We start from the raw sequence: 22,140 nt of genomic DNA on the forward strand, positions 1-22,140 counted from the left end.
CCACCTAATTATATTAAAAGAAAAAACAAATTTGTTCAGGTTTTGCTGTATGAACTTAAAAACATGTCATTCAGCCAATGAGAAATAAAGAAATAACCATATTTTAATTTGGTGGAGAAAATTTGGTTAAATTAAACTCCATGGTTGGATGATGTTAAATTAAAAGAAAACAACACTTGAATTGATGTCCATGCAAAGAGTGATTGTTTTCAATCAGCAGAACAAACTTATTTTTCAGTCGTAAAGACACACAAGGAAAATGCCTAAATACTGATTCAAGCAAAATATCAGTGCTGCTGGTTTTGATTCCATCATCATGCTGCGTTTGACACTGATAAACACAATTTGTACTTAGACAAACTGGGTAGGACTACAATAGGAAACTATGAATCTAACTGGACCTCCGTGGCATGTGGAGACCCTCAGGGCTCGATCCTCGGACCTCTCCTCTTTTTAAAAATATGTGTTTCAGTAGTCATTTGAAAGCAATCACTAAATTAGCTCATCATCATCTAAAAGACCAAAACAAAACATAAATTTTGCATGCAAACAAGATTTAGAAAAATTCAATCACAAATTCATTACCAGCAGGACAGACTGTATTGCAAATGCTATTCATCGCCAGCCTTCCCAAAAAGACCATTAGACTGCTGCAGCTCATTCAGAGGGCTGTTGCCAGAATTGTAATCAGAACAAAACAAATTTGAGCACAACATTACAGTGGTAATATTGCTATTATGCCACCCGCAACAATAACTATCTTCCAGAAGATGCCCCAACCACGGCAGTCACACTAAACACTGGGCTGCATTTCGCTTTACTGTAAAGTGAAACCCAGTTACTATGATAAATAAGTGAGTCCAGGTCAAATGTTAAGCATATTTAAATATGATCTAGTATTAAAGGGCACCTATTATGCCTCTTTTTACAAGATGTAATATTGGTCTTGGGTGTCCCCAGAATGTATTTGTGAAGTTTCAGCACAAAATACCCCACAGTTAATTTATTATAACCATTTGAAAATGTCATTTTTGGGGCCTGTTTTAAAAAGAGCTGTTTTGGTGTGTACCACCTTAAATATAAATGAGCTGCATATCCCCGCCCTGCCTTTGGATGAGGGCGTAACTTGCATACCTATGGCAATAAACAGTCGGTAGAAGCAGAATGGCTGAGAGTGAGAGACCCGCTGTTTTGAATGGCATTCAGCCGTACATGTTTGAACCGGAATCAGACCCAGATGATGAAGAGACTCCGGCAGAAGAAACACAATTGAGAATGGAGCCGGACGTCTCTGAATGGTTATTTGATACATTTATGTACTTATAGAGTTTTAATCGCGTCCCCTTTACAATTATGGATGTGCAACACACACACACACACACACTGTGATAACGTTCGCGCAATTTTTTGAAACTACAAACACAAATACTGTGATTTGCTAAGTACAAATGAAATTATATTTATGCGATGGAACGGTTGCGTCATGTTGACATTACTTGTCGTACAGGTGCTTATATGGCAAACGTGAGAAGATGGCTACAGAACCAGAAAATATATGCTGCAGGGAGATATAACAGGTATTGATTTATTTACATTTGTAATTGTTGCAAAAAATAATACGTGACATAAAACTGTCTGACGCTATTTGCTGTATCAAAGGTTACAAGACGGATGAAACAACTTCAAGTCACTCCATCATGTATGGTAGACCATCCCGGAATGGATGAAAACATACACAGTTTTTAATACAATATCTTTAAAAAAAATATATATATATACGTGTGGATACACACTATACAAACAAGGTTTAAATTATATACACAGACATTCTACGACGACGACAACAACTTTAGACGCATTTGTTATTGAACTGGCTGACATCGACTGAAATGACTATTTGCTCAAAAAACATTAAATACACTTACTTCTTCTGGAGGTGACGTTGGATCGCGAACAGTAGGCAACGATCCACACTTGAGGATTAACTTTGAAGCAAGACCTGCTTTGAATTGACCCTCGTTCTCAAAACAGTCAGTCAAAAAATGATTCGCGCAAACATAAACGTATTTTGGAATTTTGAGTGGCGCCTTTCCTTCGTAAATAAAATCCATCCACTGCGTTTTCAGTGGCTCTGATGTCGGAAGTAAGTGAAAACTACTATGTTCATTATTACATCCCACAACAGAACACTTATGTTTCTTAGGAGACATTACCGGCTGTCGTTGAAACAATGGAGGATGGTTGACAGATCACCGAGGGCGGGGTCTATGCCAAAACCAGATTGTCAATCAAACCATGTGGGTGGGGCTTAGCGCAATTCTACGTCACAGTTTGAGCAATCTTAGAACAGGGCGTTCTGAGACAGTGCTTATGAATTATTGAGATTGTAAAAAAAACACTGGGTGGATTTTTCTCATTCTAGGGTGGTTTTGCTCACACACTGCCAACACACATTTATGGCCAAACACCATGTAAAAGTGAATTTTGCATAATAGGTGCCCTTTAATATAATACAAATCAACCTATGAATCAAATACCCATTGCTGAATTGAATAATGTTTGGAGTTGGTAAGATGTTTTGAAAGAAGTCTCACCAAGCCTGCATTTATTTGATCAAGGTAAAATCAGTAATATTGTGAAATACTATTACAACTTAAAAAATAAAGATTGATCTGATGTTCTTCCTACATGAAGCACCCAAAGACTCCTCACCGACCAAACAGCTCTTGCAGGTCAAGAACATCCAGTCGGTGTGAACCACATCCACAGTTCTCAGACAAACAGCAGGGAAGGATGATGTTATGAAACTAGGCGACCCCTCAGGCCTTTTACAGCGGTTCATGATGCAATTTCCAAAAATAGCCCAGTGCAAACAAACACAGATCTGGAAACAAAGCAGTGCAGGTTGCCTTGGGCACACTGGACATCACCAGGGGCAGTGGGTCAGTCCGCCTTGCACCACAGCTAAGAACTAAAGCAGGACTGTTGTGTCAAGCTCAGAAACTTCCCAATCTCAGCGGTTACTCTAAACATGATGGACACGTCTACTTCATTTGCTTTGATCTAAACAATGTTTGAACATGAGCTAATGTCCCTAGATACTCATCCTGGCATGGTCTCCGATTAAAAACACGGTGCCAATTTCTCACTCGACAGACAGATTCGCTTATTCTTTACTTTGTAATTAAGACGTGAGAGTGGCAGTTAAAAATAGTGTGACTCGTCGATGTCATCGTGTCAGTCTGCCTCCTACGTGTCTGGGAAAGCAAAATATGACGTTTAATTTCCTTGTCTTAGCAACAGGCAGCTTTTTTCCGCCTCTCTTTCGAATGGATTTTTTTCCCCTGCAACCTCGTCCCTATACGTTTGCACCTGAGTCTGGCTTTTTAATGATTCAAAGGGATGGTGATTAGCAGTAATCAGGCTTAGCATGGTAGGGCAGAGGCGCAGTCCACCAGGCCACTTTAATGACTTGACACTGAAATGAATTCGTCATGGCAACCATTGACCTAGTGGATATTATTCGAAGCAGAATGTCGAGACTTTGGGAACTTCTGAACGTCCTTCACGGAATAAAGATAATGATGCTTTATTAAAATGGAACGATCGCTGCAGAGCACGCTGCTGGAAAACACTTGTCACAGACGGACTTTCAGAACGGAATTGAAAATGCCTTTTAGGCACCGATCCAATTCCTGAAATTCAATTGAGGCAGCAGGATGCTGAATTGTGAATTTAAGTTGAATTAAAATAATGGAAGAATTTGTAGGAATTAATTACATTTTTCAGTATGATTGTGGCATTTCCAGAATCTTTGACATATCAAACTTATAGAAATTTGTATTATGTACATTTGTATTTATAAATATACATTACAAAATATTATATTTATACATATTTTACACTTTTAAATGTATTCCATTAATTACATTAATTACATTAATTACATATATATATATATATAAAATAATATATTTATGAATATTTTAAATATTTAAATATATATTTATACATTTTTAAATGCAATGAATTAATTAAATGTTTGTACATTTATATATAATAAATTAAATAAAAATATTACAAAATATTACATTTATAAAGTTATATTTAACCAAATAAACAAGACCATGATGCAAGAAATATTATAATTTCCCAGAATGCTCTAATCGTCTGCTCTGTTTTGATTTTGCTCAACTCTGAAATAATAATAATAAGTATTGTTACATAATAACAATAATAATAATAATAACATATAATAAAGGCAATAATAAATATAATAATATTTCAGTGAATATTTCAGAGAATGCACAGAAAAAAAAATCATAAAAATCATAAATATACCACTGAAAACTGTAAAATATCTTGGTCAGGGCGTAATCATGAAGACACTTACCTGTGGTCTCCAACTTTAGCTCTTCAGAGGTGTTGCGGCTGAAACAGAGAAAAGAAAAGAGTTTTCTTTAAGGATGTGGGGGAGAAGATGAGGTAAACAACTCAAGGCTAGTAAAAAAGCAGTATTGAGTTCGTCTGGGCAGGTAACAACCATCTCAGGCTCGTACTCCCCGGAGAGCAAACTGCAGTCTACACACCCAACATCATTACAAGCTGCCCAGCACTCAAATATAGACCTGTGTTTTCTGTTGTTGTTTTTAGAGGTGCAACAGTATGTGACATTTAACTGTGAGCAAGCAACACAACACAATACATGTAAACAAAACACACACACACACACACGGGCAAAAGCAGCCGGTCTGAAGGAGTCGGATGAATGGAGCTCCCTGGGGTGGTCAGTTCAGTTGCCAAGGGTTGCAAGACCATGCCAGACAGACACGGCATGAATGGCATGAAAAATTCTATAATGATGACGTCAATGGAAAGTTAAAATGACAGTGGGAGAGAATGTGTGCGTGTTACGAATACTCCCTTCTGTCTGCACTTGAGCTCTCCACGTTATTCTGATCCCTAGCTATGGCTCCGGTCACTTCGTTTATTGCCTGTTTGCCACAAGTTGAAAGTCTAAACGCTTGGAACAGTTGTTTTAGTATCATTGATGCTGTCAGGGTTCATCTGTGTCGTGGCAGTGTCTGTGTTCGTAGGTGTTTAGTTCCTGGTTCTGATTAGTTGCCTTTAAATATCCCAATTAAATGTCCCACTTCAGACCTCAGTGTCAATCAGACGTCACGTTCACATGTTGACCACATGATGTCGCCATGACACAAGAGCATATTGTGTTTTTGTGTCAATTATGGCAAAAACAGAATAAAAACAACAAAATCGCTTTAAAAATAGCTGACGTGAAGCAAAATTAAGGTATTATTACATAAACTTAATGTCTAGTGTTAAACGCTGAGGTTGGGGTTAATCGATACACCTCAAAGTCGATGAACCACTCAAAGTTGGACATTCAACCTCTGAGCTCGGTAGAAATAGAGGGCGGAGAGTTTGGGGCGTGGCTACTGTAGCAGACTGAGAGTTTGGGGCGTGGCTACTGCAGCAGGCTGAGAGTTTGGGGCGTGGCTTCTGTAGCAGGCTGAGAGTTTGGGGTGTGGCTACTGTAGCAGGCTGAGAGTTTTGGGGCGTGGCTACTGTAGCAGACAGAGAGTTTGGGGCGTGGCTACTGTAGCAGAGTTTGGGGCATGGCTACTGCAGCAGGCTGAGAGTTTGGGGTGTGGCTACTGTAGCAGACTGAGAGTTTGGGGCGTGGCTACTGTAGCATACTGACAGTTTGGGGTGTGGCTACTGTAGCAGGCGGAGAGTTTGGGGCGTGGCTACTGTAGCAGGGTGAGTTTGGGGCGTGGCTACTGTAGCAGAATGAGAGTTTGGGGTGTGGCTACTGCAGCAGGCTGAAAGTTTTGGGGCGTGGCTACTGTAGCAGGCTGAGAGTTTTGGGGCGTGGCTACTGTAGCAGACAGAGAGTTTGGGGCGTGGCTACTGTAGCAGACAGAGAGTTTGGGGCGTGGCTACTGTAGCAGAGTTCGGGGCATGGCTACTGCAGCAGGCTGAGAGTTTTGGGGCGTGGCTACTGTAGCAGACAGAGTTTGGGGCGTGGCTACTGTAGCAGGCTGAGAGTTTTGGGGCGTGGCTACTGTAGCAGACAGAGTTTGGGGCGTGGCTACTGTAGCAGAGTTCGGGGCATGGCTACTGTAGCAGGCTGAGAGTTTTGGGGCGTGGCTACTGTAGCAGACAGAGTTTGGGGCGTGGCTACTGTAGCAGGCTGAGAGTTTTGGGGCGTGGCTACTGTAGCAGACAGAGTTTGGGGCGTGGCTACTGTAGCAGGCTGAGAGTTTTGGGGCGTGGCTACTGTAGCAGACAGAGTTTGGGGCGTGGCTACTGTAGCAGAGTTTGGGGCGTGGCTACTGCAGCAGGCTGAGAGTTTGGGGTGTGGCTACTGTAGCAGGCTGAGAGTTTTGGGGCGTGGCTACCAGTGATGCGCGGGTTGATCCAAAATGAGCGGGTGCCTGCGGTCACCCGTGGTTACCCGCGGTTACGAGTCATCCAAAAATATTTTTAATGATATTCGGGTCGCGGTCGGTCGGGTCGTTTAAAATAAAGATGCCAATTAACCTTTGTAATTTATATAGTACTAGACACAATTTTCTATGAAATACATAGGCCTAGACTTTATTGGCTGAACAACTTGCGCGAAGATGACGCACGAGCTCAGTCTGCAGGTAGAGATGGAGGCGGCAAGAGAAAAGGTGAAGACTGGGGAGTAGAAGCTCCACAAATACACAAATAGAAAGAGCAAAGTGTTGGAGACATTTGCCGAAATAATGAAAGAATGAAATAGTAACATTATTAATGTTGAGCGTTATTAACTTTTGAATAAATGCTGACGCGGGACAAAATGCCCGATTTCCCAACACGTTGAACTGAGCAATGCCATTGTACCATTTTAATAGGCTACTTTTAAACGCATATAGCTCAGTAATGTCAGTTTTATGTATTTTCTGAGAGGGGGCGGGATTTTTGTTGGGAAAGTCGGGGGAGAGACGCACACTTCGATTAGACTGGATAAACACATGCAGCATCTTAATTGTTAAGAAAATGAAACGAAAAAAAATTTATAAATCAAGCCTTTATTACATAACACTAGGCTATATCATACAGCATTCAGAAAAAGAACAGTTTGCGCTCCTAAGGGCTGTCACACGTTTCCAAATATGGCCCAATGACGCTACGATGAGCATTTACTAGCCTACTTTTAAAAAAATGCGGGTAAGGAAGCGGGTCGGGTACAATATTTTCTTTCTTTTTTTGCGGTCCGAGTTGCGGGCGGGTTAGTTGAAAACGTCGGTCGGGTGCGGGTTGTTTATACATTGATCCGCGCATCACTGGTGGCTACTGTAGCAGACAGAGTTTGGGGTGTGGCTACTGCAGCAGGATGAGTTTGGGGCGTGGCTACTGCAGCAGGTTGAGAGTTTGGGGCGTGGCTACTGTAGCAGACTGAGAGTTTGGGGCGTGGCTACTGTAGCAGAGTTTGGGGCGTGGCTACTGCAGCAGGCTGAGAGTTTGGGGTGTGACTACTGTAGCAGGCTGAGAGTTTTGGGGCGTGGCTACTGTAGCAGACAGAGTTTGGGGTGTGGCTACTGCAGCAGGATGAGTTTGGGGCGTGGCTACTGTAGCAGACTGAGAGTTTGGGGCGTGACTACTGTAGCAGACAGAGTTTGGGGTGTGGCTATTGCAGCAGGATGAGTTTGGGGCGTCTACTGTAGCAGACTGAGAGTTTGGGGTGTGGCTACTGTAGCAGACTGAGTGTTTGGGGTGTCTACTGTAGCTTACTGAGTGTTTGGGGTGTGGCTACTGTAGCATACTGACAGTTTGGGGCGTGGCTACTGTAGCAGGCGGAGAGTTTGGGTTGTGGCTACTGCAGCAGGGTGAGTTTGGGGCATGGCTACTGTAGCAGAATGAGAGTTTGGGGCTTGGCTACTGTAGCAGGCTGAAAGTTTTGGGGCGTGGCTACTGTAGCAGGCGGAGAGTTTGGGTGTGGCTACTGCACAGCAGGATGAGTTTGGGGCGTGGCTACTGTAGCAGACAGAGTTTGGGGTGTGGCTACTGCAGCAGGATGAGTTTGGGGCGTGGCTACTGTAGCAGAATGAGAGTTTGGGGCGTGGCTACTGTAGCAGGCTGAAAGTTTTGGGGCGTGGCTACTGTAGCAGGCGGAGAGTTTGGGGTGTGGCTACTGTAGCAGGCGGAGAGTTTGTGGTGTGGCTACTGCAGCAAGATGAGTTTGGGGCATGGCTACTGTAGCAGACAGAGTTTGGGGTGTGGCTACTGCAGCAGGATGAGTTTGGGGCGTGGCTACTGTAGCATACTGAGAGTTTGGGGTGTGGCTACTGCAGCAGGGTGAGTTTGGGGCGTGGCTACTGTAGCAGAATGAGAGTTTGGGGCGTGGCTACTGTAGCAGACAGAGTTTGGGGTGTGGCTACTGCAGCAGGATGAGTTTGGGGCGTGGCTACTGTAGCATACTGAGAGTTTGGGGTGTGGCTACTGCAGCAGGATGAGTTTGGGGCGTGGCTACTGTAGCATACTGAGAGTTTGGGGTGTGGCTACTGTAGCAGGATGAGTTTGGGGTGTGGCTACTGTAGCAGGCTGAGTGTTTGGGGCGTGGCTACTGTAGCAGGATGAGTTTGGGGTGTGGCTACTGTAGCAGGCTGAGTATTTGGGGCGTGGCTACTGTAGCAGGCTGAGAGTTTGGGGCGTGGCTACTGTAGCAGACTGAGAGTTTGGGGCGTGGCTACTGTAGCAGGCGGAGAGTTTGGGGTGTGGCTACTGTAGCAGACTGAGAGTTTGGGGCGTGGCTACTGTAGCAGGCTGAGAGTTTGGGGCGTGGATACTGTAGCAGGCTGAAAGTTTTGGGGCGTGGCTACTGTAGCAGACTGAGAGTTTGGGGCGTGGCTACTGTAGCAGACTGAGAGTTTGGGGCGTGGCTACTGTAGCAGACTGAGAGTTTGGGGCGTGGATACTGTAGCAGGCTGAAAGTTTTGGGGCGTGGCTACTGTAGCAGACTGAGAGTTTGGGGCGTGGATACTGTAGCAGGCGGAGAGTTTGGGGTGTGGCTACTGTAGCAGGCGGAGAGTTTGGGGTGTGGCTACTGTAGCAGAGTTTGGGGCGTGGCTACTGTAGCAGAATGAGAGTTTGGGGCGTGGCTACTGTAGCAGACTGAGAGTTTGGGGCGTGGCTACTGTAGCAGGCGGAGAGTTTGGGGTGTGGCTACTGTAGCAGACTGAGAGTTTGGGGTGTGGATACTGTAGCAGGCTGAAAGTTTTGGGGCGTGGCTACTGTAGCAGACTGAGAGTTTGGGGCGTGGCTACTGTAGCAGGCGGAGAGTTTGGGGCGTGGCTACTGTAGCAGACTGAGAGTTTGGGGCGTGGCTACTGTAGCAGGCGGAGAGTTTGGGGTGTGGCTACTGTAGCAGACTGAGAGTTTGGGGTGTGGATACTGTAGCAGGCTGAAAGTTTTGGGGCGTGGCTACTGTAGCAGGATGAGAGTTTGGGGTGTGGCTACTGTAGCAGACAGAGTTTGGGGTGTGGCTACTGCAACAGGATGAGTTTGGGGCGTGGCTACTGTAGCAGACTGAGAGTTTGGGGTGTGGCTACTGCAGCAGGATGAGTTTGGGGTGTGGCTACTGTAGCAGGCTGAGTGTTTGGGGCGTGGCTACTGTAGCAGACTGAGAGTTTGGGGTGTGGCTACTGCAGCAGGATGAGTTTGGGGTGTGGCTACTGTAGCAGGCTGAGTGTTTGGGGCGTGGCTACTGTAGCAGGCTGAGAGTTTGGGGTGCGGCTACTGTAGCAGGCTGAGTGTTTGGGGCGTGGCTACTGTAGCAGGATGAGTTTGGGGTGTGGCTACTGTAGCAGGATGAGTTTGGGGCGTGGCTACTGTAGCAGAGTTTGGGGCGTGGCTACTGTAGCAGAATGAGAGTTTGGGGCGTGGCTACTGTAGCAGACAGAGTTTGGGGTGTGGCTACTGCAGCAGGATGAGTTTGGGGCGTGGCTACTGTAGCAGACTGAGTGTTTGGGGTGTGGCTACTGTAGCAGGCTGAGAGTTTGGGGTGTGGCTACTGTAGTAGGCTGAGAGTTTGGGGTGTGGCTACTGTAGTAGGCTGAGAGTTTGGGGTGTGGCTACTGTAGCAGGATTGAATGTTGGAATTGAGGGAGGCATGATGCGCAAAAGGGGGGGTTTGCAAAATACGCTTGATTCGTATAATTACGCTATGTGCCACTAGTGTCGCAGAAACAACATACTTCACCTTTAATACCCTCAGTTTTTGTTGTTTTGGCTGTTTGCTTGCGTTTACTTGCGTTTTGTTTAATCAAGTTTTGACTGCATGCGTTTAGATCCTCGCCTCACGTCTTCAGCAAACAACAGTGACAGATATACTAATACTAATGCTGATAATTTGAGCTATAATTCATGTCTGTACCACAGTTTATTACTTATGGGTTAGTGGATTGTTCACATCTATATAAAAAATTAAAAAAAATGCACAAATTCATAATAAATCTATTAGGCATCTTTGAAATATCACCTACACGTCTCTGTGTGGAGCTGAACGTGCAATCTGACTGGTCATGAATTAAGAGAGATGATCTACGTTCACTTCCATCTGATGATATGATTATATTTATTAGGATATGAGGCAGCTGCAGTTCTGAATGTTTTGCGAGTGTGTTTGTGTGTGAGGGAAGTAGAGGAGCTTAAATGACTTTAATATGAGACTGTATGTGGGGGTGGGCAGAACTGATCAGATTTATCCACAGCACCAAGTATACATTCATATCTCGCAATTGAAGTTTCATAACGCTTTCGACGAAGTCTGCATGTATAATGCACCGTAAAGGTATTCTTGATGGATTATAATGTATTCGACGTAATATCAGCTGTGTTTGCTCATAAATTACTGCAAACATTACAATACTAATGCATCCCTGGTTATACTTTTAATATCAGCATCAGTGTAATGATGCATTAAAACACGTGATCAACACCAGATATTGTATGTCTTGTCATGTTTTATAATGCATTATAATTTTTAAAAGATCAAAAATGAATAAGTAGGTATTATAGTTGCATATAATGAATCACAAACACATTCATAACTTGCATTTTTTTGCATCAACAAAAAAATAGCATCACTCATGTTGCCATAAAAGGCTGTCGGTGCGATTTACTCCTGGTTTATGGTTAATTGGAAGTGTTTTTAGCATATAATGTCCAGTAGGGGGTGAAATAAAGCAACCCTGCACTTGACCTGTTGGTGTAAATGACTATTTCTCACAGCAAACAGAATCACTCAGTGACTCAAACAAATCAGCTTTCCCCATCAGCTCTTTAAGGCAAGAATAGCATGAAAGCTTGTCAGGTGTAATCTTTAAACAGCATTGTGACCTATATCAATGACCAGAGAAAAAGGCACCTGAAGCACAGACTTACAGACGCTTTCCTCTGGGCGAAACTACTGTACAGACGTGAGCTCAATGGATCTGCCGGATGAGGACAATCATCAATTTGCAGAAAGAAAGTAGCAGATGGTGAGGGAGGAAAAGTCTGAAAGCAGCAGGAGACTGCAGATACTGAACTGAACATGAAAATGAAACTACCCAGCAAGTACAGAGCGCTTTTACACAACGCTGCATTTTGGTTGCAGGTCGGCAACACTGCGGTGAAAAACATTCTAGTACCACATCTGCAACAAAAAATATATAACCAAAATAAAGTTTTAGAGATGTTGTGAAACCTCCTAGGTCGGTTTGAAGCAGCCTCATAATGTGAATAGAAAGCAACAACAAAGTGCAACGTTTTATAATAACATAATCTATAAATTGAAACATTCACAAATGTAGTCTTTTTTATAGACTGTTTATAACCTTTCACCATCATATTTGTGGAATTTTTTTTTTTTTTTTTCGTTTCTTAAAAAAAAGAAAAATCAAGCTTACAAATGGATAAATTGGTTCAATGGGGGGGAATTTAATGTGACTGCTGAACATTTTACTCAAGAAAACTAATTATTTATATTTTTTCAACTTTGTGAGATTATTACACTGTTATCAGTGTAGCTAAATTTCTCACTCATATCCAAAACATTCAACTGACAAAAACAAAATGAACCCTGCTTCAGTCAAAAACAATAATATCATTAACTTAAAAAAAAAAAAAAGGAAAAAAAAAAAAAAAGGTAATGTCATTAAAATGTCATATTAAAATGTCATAATAATATTTAGGTGTTTATTACCTACAGGGAAGGTAAATAAAAATAAAAATAAAAATAAATAAATAAATAAATAAATAAATAAATATATATATATATATATATATATATATATATATATATATATATATATATATATATATATATATATATATATATATATATATATAAACTATTTCAACATATATATATATATATATATATATATATATATATATATATATATATATATATATATATATATATATATATATATATATATAATTTTTTTTAATTAAAAGTTTTAGTAATTTTTGTCTGTTTTTTTATGTTGAAATAGTTTTTCTTTCTTTTTTTTTTATTTTAGTTAATGTTTATTTTTAAGTAAAACAAATTATTTATTTATTTATATATTTTTTTTTATGGTTTTAGTTTACTATAACAACCATGATCTCTAAACCTCTCTTTATTACTGGCAAACACATTTCTTTTAAAGACGTATATGGCAAAATGTAATACCGGGTTGGATGTGGTAATGAGGCTTATAAAATGTCAAAAGTGGGAATGCCAACAACGTCCAGACAATATTTTGCAATGTGAATATATAGTAATTATTAAATGCAGGCATCTTTCGTATTAAGCATGAAATGAGATCCTTTTTAACACTTACAAAATGTCATTGTGAAGCTGCTGTTCAGTATCGACTATCTAAAAACTATCTAAAACATTCATTCACATCAACAGACGGGAATAACGGCCCAATCGAGTCAAATTAAAAACTGCTGACACAAAAGCAGTGCGTTTAGAGCATTGACGGATTGCATCATGTCATCTGCACACACATCTGACACACATGTGAAATATTCATGAGACCCCCATTACCACGGACACATCTCTCTCTCTCTGTTTCACTCTCCTTCTCTGACCCTCTTCACCTGCCTGCTTATTAAAATCTCATAGTATTAACTCTACTGCTCATGGCCAGGCTGAATAATTCAATCAGACTAAAGGAGTCAAATGAATCTTTAATGACATTAAAGCCACAGGGGGAGCAGAACCTGGACTCTGCCTGCGTTTACTCTGGCCTTCACCTGAGGCGAGAGACGGGGCTCGTTCTGCCTGACAGTCGCGCCGATTTAGCCAGAAACGCTCATGAATTGTCATCGAGATTCGTTTTCGGAGAGCTCCAGATCGCGGGGAAAAAAAAGAATCATAAGCGTAAAATGAAAGGACTAAAGATGGATTTAAGCTGGAAGAGATCAAATCTATCTAGTGCTAGAGTCCTATTATTGCGCTCTTCACATTCGTTTCACATTTACCGTCACATTTCACCCAGTTGCATTAAATATCATAATTACTACAACGCCATTGAGGGTCATTAAGAGATTGAACCATGACTCTTTTTTTTTTACTGTGGAGACAGAGCCCAGAATAGCATTAATAGAAGAGATATCTACCAAGAAATTGTTTAAAAATTGCACATGGTAGAAACTGACCTATTTTTGTGAGTTTAATGTATTGTGTTCTTCATACTATTCGCAGTGAAAGCTTTTAAAGTCCTGATATGGATTGAAGCAGAGCTGTTTTTCCTTCTTCGCTTAGGAGTAAAAAGAGGTTTGAAACACCTTTGCAGTGATATAATGTTAGCGATCATCCTGACTCTGCCCATATTTTGATGAATATGTTCCATGTTTTTACTCACATCTGACCTCAACAGACTGAACAGAAGAATTAACTGTGAAAGTAGGAGGAGCCCCAGAACCACACCCACCTATTACATCATCAGCACCGACCAATGGGAGTTCAAAGACGCTTACCAGCCAGAGCAAACTTTCCCGGAAAGCCGTTTCGAACTCCAAACTAACTTCTAATTTAGTTCGAAATGAAGTCACACCAGTTTGTTCTTGAAGTGTATTTGAACTGTTATTCTGTACATGTATACATACAATATTTTAAGTAACTGACCTGACTTGGCTTCTTCTAGTTCTTTGGCTTCCTCAAGTTCTTTGGCTTCTTCCTCTGTAAAGAGAAAAACAGATCAGAGGGAAGTACAAATACAAATGCAGTTTCAGCTGTCACATTATGCACAGTCATGAATTCACACATACTGAGGAAAACACAGTTCAGGAACATCTGATAATACAAATTTGCCAACATTCAACCTTGCAGAGGGAAATCCATGTGAAAAGATCAAGCTTTATGAGATACAGCTAGTCACAAGCTACTTCAGTGTTGACAAACAGATCATGTAGACAATAAAAAAGACAATTATGACAATAAATGAAGTTTTTTATTTAATTATTTTGTTATGTGCAAATGATATGCTATACACTGATCAGGGGTAACATTATGACCACCTTCCTAATATTGTGTTGGTCCCCTTTTTGCTGCCAAAACAGCTCTGACCCGTCGAGGCATGGACTCCTCAAGACCCCTGAAGGTGTGCTGTGGTATCTGGACCAAGATGTTAGCAGCAGATCCTTCAAGTCCTGTAAGTTGTGAGGTGGATCCTCCATGGGTCGGACTTGTTTGTTCAGCACATCCCACAGATGCTCGATTGGATTGAGATCTGGGGAATTTGGAGGCCAAGTCAACACCTCAAACTCGTTGTTGTGCTCCTCAAACCATTCCTGAACCATTTCTGCTTTGTGTCAGGAGCATTATCCTGCTGAAAGAGGCCACAGCCACCAGGGAATACCGTTTCCATGAAAGGGTGTACATGGTCTGCAACAATGCTTAGGTAGGTGGTACATGTCAAAGTAAGATCCACATGGATGGCAGGACCCAAAGTTGCTCTCATGTCCACTGTTGGCTGTTTCGGCGGTGGACAGGGGTCAGCATGGGTCTGCTGCTCCATACGCAACAAACTGTGATGCACTGTGTATTCTGACACCTTTCTATCAGAACCAACATTAACTTCTGGAGCAATTTGAGCTACAGGAGCTCGTCTGTTGGATTGGACCACACGGGCCAGCCTTCACTGAGCCTCGGCCGTCCGTGAACCTGTTGCCGGTTCACGGACCACTTTTGATAGATACTGACCACTGCAGACCGGGAACACCCCACAAGAGCTGCAGTTTTGGAGATGCTCTGATCCAGTCCTCTAGACATCACAATTGTCAAACCCAAAAACAGTTTTCCTGCTTCTGATCCTGCATGACCATACAATACATAATAGGCCATTTTTGAGCTGCTTCAATTCGAGACTCACACCTGCTAGTAAATACGGTTATCAAGCCCAAACAGAGGGTTTCCGATCATTCACATTGATTACTTGAAAATATTATGTGTCTACTAGTATTTTGTGGGATAAATCCATGAAAAGGTTGGGTCAAAAGAGAAAAGGAGATGATTAAATTGAGTGAAGGTTGAGCCAAGAGTGAAGCAGGCACCAAGAAATGAAATAAAAGAGCAAATGTACATTGTTGATTTCCCTCCGCGGTGGCTCTCCAGCCCGATATCCCAGCTAACAGCCCAATCTCACAAGCTGCTCATTCTAGTTAGGATCCCCCTCAACCTCTCCACACACATTATGACAGCCAAGAAAAATGAGTTGGTCGCTGAAGACTCTGACTGACCTCCTCTGTGGAGTCTGAGGCGAGGAGTGTCCAGACCGATCTCCGGCACTGAAGCCGCAGCGATAGCGGAGCAGACAGCATCAATTAGGCCCTTCTTCACAAGAGCTCAGCCTTTCATTGCATCGGAAGCTCCTCTAACACTCTCACACGGCAACTGAACAGGGAATGATGGGACGGTTCACATCGGCGCTTTGGTGCGAATCCATTTGTTTAGTTGGTCTGAAAGCCGTTTTGGGTTAATCTGACTCAAATAATACTAAATTTGATTGAGAGTGATACCAATAGTTTGGGGGTTCTGCCTTTTATACCTTCTTTTTAATTAATGATTAATTTAATTATAATTAATAATTAAATTTTATTATTTTTAATTAATTAATTATTATATTTTGAAATAAATGCAAATAATAACTTTATTCTCTCCATTTCATCAACTTGTTTCAGAGTAACTGCTATCAGTTATAAACAAACACATTACTCAAATTAATATTAACACACATTAACTACATTCTGAAGATCAAATGAATATTTCTTAACTTTCTGAATATTATTAATTCATATAATAACTATTAATATTGAACATCAAACTGGTTTCTTAGCATTTTCTTTACTCAAAGCACAAATTCAGTGCATTTTCCAGCCCTCTTTTGATTGACAGGATACATCAGCCCTGACTATCAACTGTTTTTAAACTACTGGCTGATAGTGTGAAAATTTGCTTTTATTGGCCGATACTGATTATTGCCCGATAGGGCTGGGCGATATATCGCATGCGATTCTCACGCGCATTTCGTCAGTAAAGCCGGTTCCCTGATTGCCGCTAAATCGCCATCACCTGCTTTCAAATGGAGCGCCATTTAACAGACAGAGCCGTAGTTCACTGATAAGCCACGCAAATATCGCGTTCATTATCGAAGGCGATTCATCTGCGATATGAACGTGATATTGCGTGGCTTATCAGTGATCTACGGCTCTGTCTATTAAATGCCGCTCCATTTGAAAGCAGGTGATGGCGATTTAGCGGTAATCAGGGAACCGGCTTTACTGACGAAATGCGTCGCATGCGATATATCGCCCAGCCCTATTGCCCGATATATCGGTGGATCTCTCTTATATATATATTTATATATATATATATATATATATATATATATATATATATATATATATATATATATATATATATATATATATATATTAGATTTTATATTTTATTTTTATATTTTCTGTTTTCATTATATGCATATATAAAATACGTATATATACACTGTAAAAAACAAACAAACAAAACTAACAAAAAAAATATATATAGTATGTATGTATATATATGTATGTATATATATATAATGAAAACAGAAAATATAAAAATAATATCCAAATAAGTAAATAACACCCAAAATGTTTAAAAAAAAGAAAATTAACAAAAATTATCTAAAAAAATAATAAAAAAGTATACATACATATATATGATTATTAAAACAAATAATTAATTAATATTAATGAATTTATTAAATATAATTTTTCATATAAATAAATAAATATTACATGTATTTATTATTCAACTAATTAATGTATTAATAAATATAATGAATATTATTGAAGCTATTAAATGCAACAATTTGAGTTATATACATAATTTTATTTTATATATTTATACATAAATATTTATATTTATTTGTTTATTATTTACATGCAATTAATTCATTAATACATGTTTTAATAAAATAAATAAAGCAATATATAATTTTGCAAATCTGAAAAGGTTGCAACAGCACCAAGTTCTCAAGTAAGAACCAGAAATTAAAAAGTGTAATTAATTACAGTGCCAAATTTGGACTGAGAGGTTAAAAAGCCTCCTGAGTGGCAGTGAATGTGAGAAGAGCAGGAGTGGAGTGGGAGCGTGGAGTATCTGACTCACTCAACGACTCAATTACTTCAACAGGTTGCTGACCCGTTCACTGAATCTTATTCCAGAATTCCTGCACGGGTTACTGGAGAAAGAACAGCTGATTTGGTCTGGACTATCTGGCACTGATACGCTGGCCGGCGTTAGTGTGTTCACTCCATTCCATTTCACTGTTTGCTGCAGTTATACAGCTGGATATTTACTCTTTCTTTCCTCCGTGAAATAAGCCAGTTGCAGATGTATTTTTAAAAGCCCAGGGGTCTGAGCAACGCAGAAGTGACCTTTATTTAAATGTCTCCTGCTCCACACATAGAACTCATTACAGCTGGTGTGATGCTGGAAAGCAATGTTCTTTCGTTCCAGCCACCTCGTTTTTTTCTTCACATGATTGCAGAACCCATCTCTATCTCTCCGCCAGTTCTTCTCTGTCCACCCATCATTCTTTCTTCCTGTCATTTCAACCTCCAAGTTCTGCAGTCCCTAGTTACACGGCGCAACTAATTATCTAGCCGGCGCTAATGAACTTCCAGCAGCACTGGAGGAGAGACGGCTTTGGCAGTGAGAGACTCTGTTCTAAACGCTGTCTGGCTTTTAGCATTCTGCTCAGACATGGCAGAGCTGTGGGTCTTCCCTGTGAATTATCACCCGCCGCGCCGCTCTCTCCAGCTTTCAGAGAAGAGACTGAGCCATGCAGAAAACAACAATATTCACTTCAGACTGTTGAATATATACAGTTATTATCTGAACATTATCCCACAGACTGACCCTCAAAATATGATTATTCCTGTGTGAGGGACCTACCGCCTACAATAAATGTCTAAAATAAAATATATCTATCTGTCTATCTGTGTGTCTGTCTATATATATATATATATATATATATATATATATATATATATATATATATATATATATATATATATATATATATAAAGAATGAATGAATGATGTGTTTGGTCACAGTATACTGAATGGTGACTAGTATTAAAAAATGGATTGGTGTAGCCAGAACTGTCACTAATGGCATGAAGTTTGACTGATGTTTGAGCGTCCAATCACAGTTGATTAAAGGATGGTTTAAGGGTGCTTAACAGACAATAACAGAAAGTAGTGGCCATGTCATCTGAGACTGAGACTGGAGAAACTCAGCTGCACACATCCAGGTGAACAGGTTAAGAGGAGATCAGGATCCAGAGACTGTTATTATCTGATATCTTCACGGGAAGCCTAAGAGAAAGCCTTAAGAAGTGATTGAAGGCCGGGTCTTGTTGATGAGTACATACTCAGTAGGAAGAGTCCTTACCAGCTCTCATCTCCTCACAGCTCTCCTGGATCTTCCTGCGGCAGACGGCAGCGAGCGCGATGAGCAAACCCAGCAAACACACGGCCAGACCCACCGTCACCCACAGAGCCACCGGAGGAAACACCAGATTTTGGCCTAGAGACAGAGAATGACAGACTGTGAGCAAGAAAGACAGATACAGAGAAACATAGTAGAATCAACAACAGTTTAGCTCTCATTGTGTCCACTGGAGGAGAGAAGGCCGGTCAAGTATTCCACTGGAGGCGGTCAAGTTAAAATAATCATTAAACATAAAAGTATTATGCAAGACATTTCTTCTTTTATAGAACCTTTTTTTTTTTTTATTGAGTCAAGAAGTTATTTTTTTCCTTCTAAGATAATCCAATACTGTAATTAAATGGAAGAATAAAAACAGTAATTATACCTATTTAAAGTTAAAAGTTAAAACCGAAAAATAGCTTTCATTTATCTTTTATCAACAACAATTACAGGGCATGTTCAGTCTTTTAACAACTTTTAATTCAAATAAATGTTGAACAAAATATCACACAAACCCAGTATTTTTACACATTTAGCTTCCTCCTAATTTAGTGTGAAATAACTATTTAAGCACTAATCTTCAGTGTGTTACTTGCCGTTTCTTTGTAATTGAAAATTTTGGTAAGTAAAATTAACCCAATTTAAGATATATATTTTTAAAAACAAGTCTTAATATTGAATGCAATTTATCTTGATTTAATTTTTTTTTTTTCACTAGTATAGTAAAGTATAGTAATAAAATAAAATAAAAAATAGAAAATGTGTAATCAAGTCTTGACAAACCCAATTGCAGTTTATTTAAATACAACAAACAAACAAAATACAAAACAAAAACTTGGCTTGGCTTGGCATGGCTTCAAAATAAAACATGATCATGAAACAAAACTAAAACTAGATGTTACAGATTCCCCCAGGAGGGTGGTGGAGCGGAGGCGGTCTTTGAGGAGGGATGGTGGGCCAGGCCCATGCAGGGGAACAGGATATGGACCAGTGCTACATTCTCTGAAGATTCTAGCGTGGCGGCCATCTTGGCTGAAGGCTTAGGCATGGCAGCCATCTTGTGAAGAGACTCAGGTGTGGCAGACGTGGCACGCATGACTTGAAGAGACTAAGGCTTGGCAGGCAATTTTGCTTACCCCATTGGCAGATTACTTTGCTTGTTTTAAGGAAAAACTCACTTAATTTCACTTATTTTTTCTGAAAACAAGACAATTTTTACCATTTCAGATTTAAGAATTTTTAAATATTTGGACTGGGAACAAAAAATCTAAGTAAGAAAAGCATTTTTTTGCAGTGCAGGCTTGGCAGGCATGACGTGAAAAGTGTCTAACTGAGCATGCATGACGCGAAGAGTCTCTGGCTGGGCAGGCATGACGTGAAGAGTCTCTGGCTGGGCAGTCATGACGTGAACAGTCTCTGGCTGGGCAGGCATGACGTGAAGAGTCCCTGGCTGGGCAGGCATTACGTGAACAGTCTCTGGCTGGGCAGGCATGACGTGAACAGTCTCTGGCTGGGCAGGCATGACGTGAACAGTCTCTGGCTGGGCAGGCATTACGTGAACAGTCTCTGGCTGGGCAGGCATGACGTGAACAGTCTCTGGCTGGGCAGGCATGACGTGAACAGTCTCTGGCTGGGCAGGCATGACGTGAAGAGTCTCTGGCTGGGCAGGCATGACGTGAACAGTCTCTGGCTGGGCAGGCATGATGTGAAGAGTCTGGCTGGGCAGGCATGACGTGAACAGTCTCTGGCTGGGCAGGCATGACGTGAAGAGTCTCTGGCTGGGCAGGCATGACGTGAACAGTCTCTGGCTGGGCAGGCATGATGTGAAGAGTCTCTGGCTGGACAGGCATGACGTGAAGAGTCTCTGGCTGGGCAGGCATGACGTGAAGAGTCTGGCTGGACAGGCATGACGTGAAGAGTCTCTGGCTGGGCAGGAATGACATGAACAGTCTCTGGCTGGGCAGGCATGAAGTGAAGAGTCTCTGGCTGGGCAGGAATGACATGAACAGTCTGGCTGGACAGGCATGACGTGAAGAGTCTCTGGCTGGGCAGGAATGACATGAACAGTCTCTGGCTGGGCAGGCATGAAGTGAAGAGTCTCTGGCTGGGCAGGAATGACATGAACAGTCTGGCTGGACAGGAGTGACGTGAAGAGTCTGGCTGGACAGGAATGACGTGAACAGTCTCTGGCTGGGCAGGCATGACGTGAAGAGTCTGGCTGGACAGGCATGACGTGAAGAGTCTCTGGCTGGGCAGGAATGACATGAACAGTCTCTGGCTGGGCAGGCATGAAGTGAAGAGTCTCTGGCTGGGCAGGAATGACATGAACAGTCTGGCTGGACAGGAGTGACGTGAAGAGTCTGGCTGGACAGGAATGACGTGAACAGTCTCTGGCTGGGCAGGCATGACGGGAACCGTCTCTGGCTGGGCAGGCATGACATGGATAACTCTCCACATGACGGTCGGGACTCTCTGTTGTGGAAACTCTCTGTTGTGGTGGCTGTGGTGTGCGCTGTGAGATTGTGGAGCCCCTCATCCACAATTCCCACAGTAAATGAAGAACCACTCAATAACAGGGCATGATCGATATATCCCACCAGGGACCATTGTATCTTACCCCCAGGAAGACGTGAACAAATGGATTCATTGAGACCCACTCTAAAAATGTCCTTGAGGGCCACATCATTAAAGTTTTACCAGGTGAGAGAGTTCACAAAATTCCTGGACATAATGCTCGAGGGGACGATTCCTTTGGCACAGATGAAGGAGGGCAACTGCTGGGTTCATAGTTGGTGGTCAAGTATTCCACTGGAGGCAAGTCTTGACGAACCCAAGTGCAGTTTATTTAAATCCAACAAACATAAACAAGATACAAAACAAAGAGCTTAGCTTGGCATGGCAAAACAAGGACAACAAACATGGAGCTTACCAACAATGGTACAGGGACAATACTTAACCAAGAGATATGGCAAACAAGGTTTGAGGGTTTAAATACACAAGGACTAATGACCAGACAAGATACACCTGTGCACAATCAACCCAATCATTACAAAATACTGATTATTATTATTATTTATGTATATATATATATATATATATATATATATATATATAGCAGTATAAGTGG

General features: G+C 41.4%; 1 protein-coding gene across 3 annotated transcripts in view; it reads right to left on the reverse strand.

Moving 5' to 3' along the window:
• cd276 (CD276 molecule) overlaps window positions 1-22,140 on the reverse strand; it is a 122,064-nt gene that overhangs the window by 28,139 nt on the left and 71,785 nt on the right. For 2 of the 3 annotated variants that reach the window (XM_048169200.1, XM_048169201.1), the window contains exons 3-5: window positions 18,975-19,109; window positions 14,156-14,209; window positions 4,394-4,431 (exon numbers count right to left, since the gene is read on the reverse strand). In XM_048169200.1, coding sequence (XP_048025157.1) covers window positions 4,409-4,431; window positions 14,156-14,209; window positions 18,975-19,109 — 212 coding nt within the window. In that variant the 3' untranslated portion in view covers window positions 4,394-4,408. Of the gene's footprint in view, window positions 1-4,393; window positions 4,432-14,155; window positions 14,210-18,974; window positions 19,110-19,915; window positions 19,949-20,897; window positions 21,514-22,140 lie in introns of all 3 variants that reach the window. The other variant, XR_007181688.1, reaches the window with a different exon arrangement.

The sequence above is a fragment of the Megalobrama amblycephala genome, linkage group LG19 (genome assembly GCF_018812025.1).
Source record: "Megalobrama amblycephala isolate DHTTF-2021 linkage group LG19, ASM1881202v1, whole genome shotgun sequence".
Classification (NCBI taxonomy): domain Eukaryota; kingdom Metazoa; phylum Chordata; class Actinopteri; order Cypriniformes; family Xenocyprididae; genus Megalobrama; species Megalobrama amblycephala.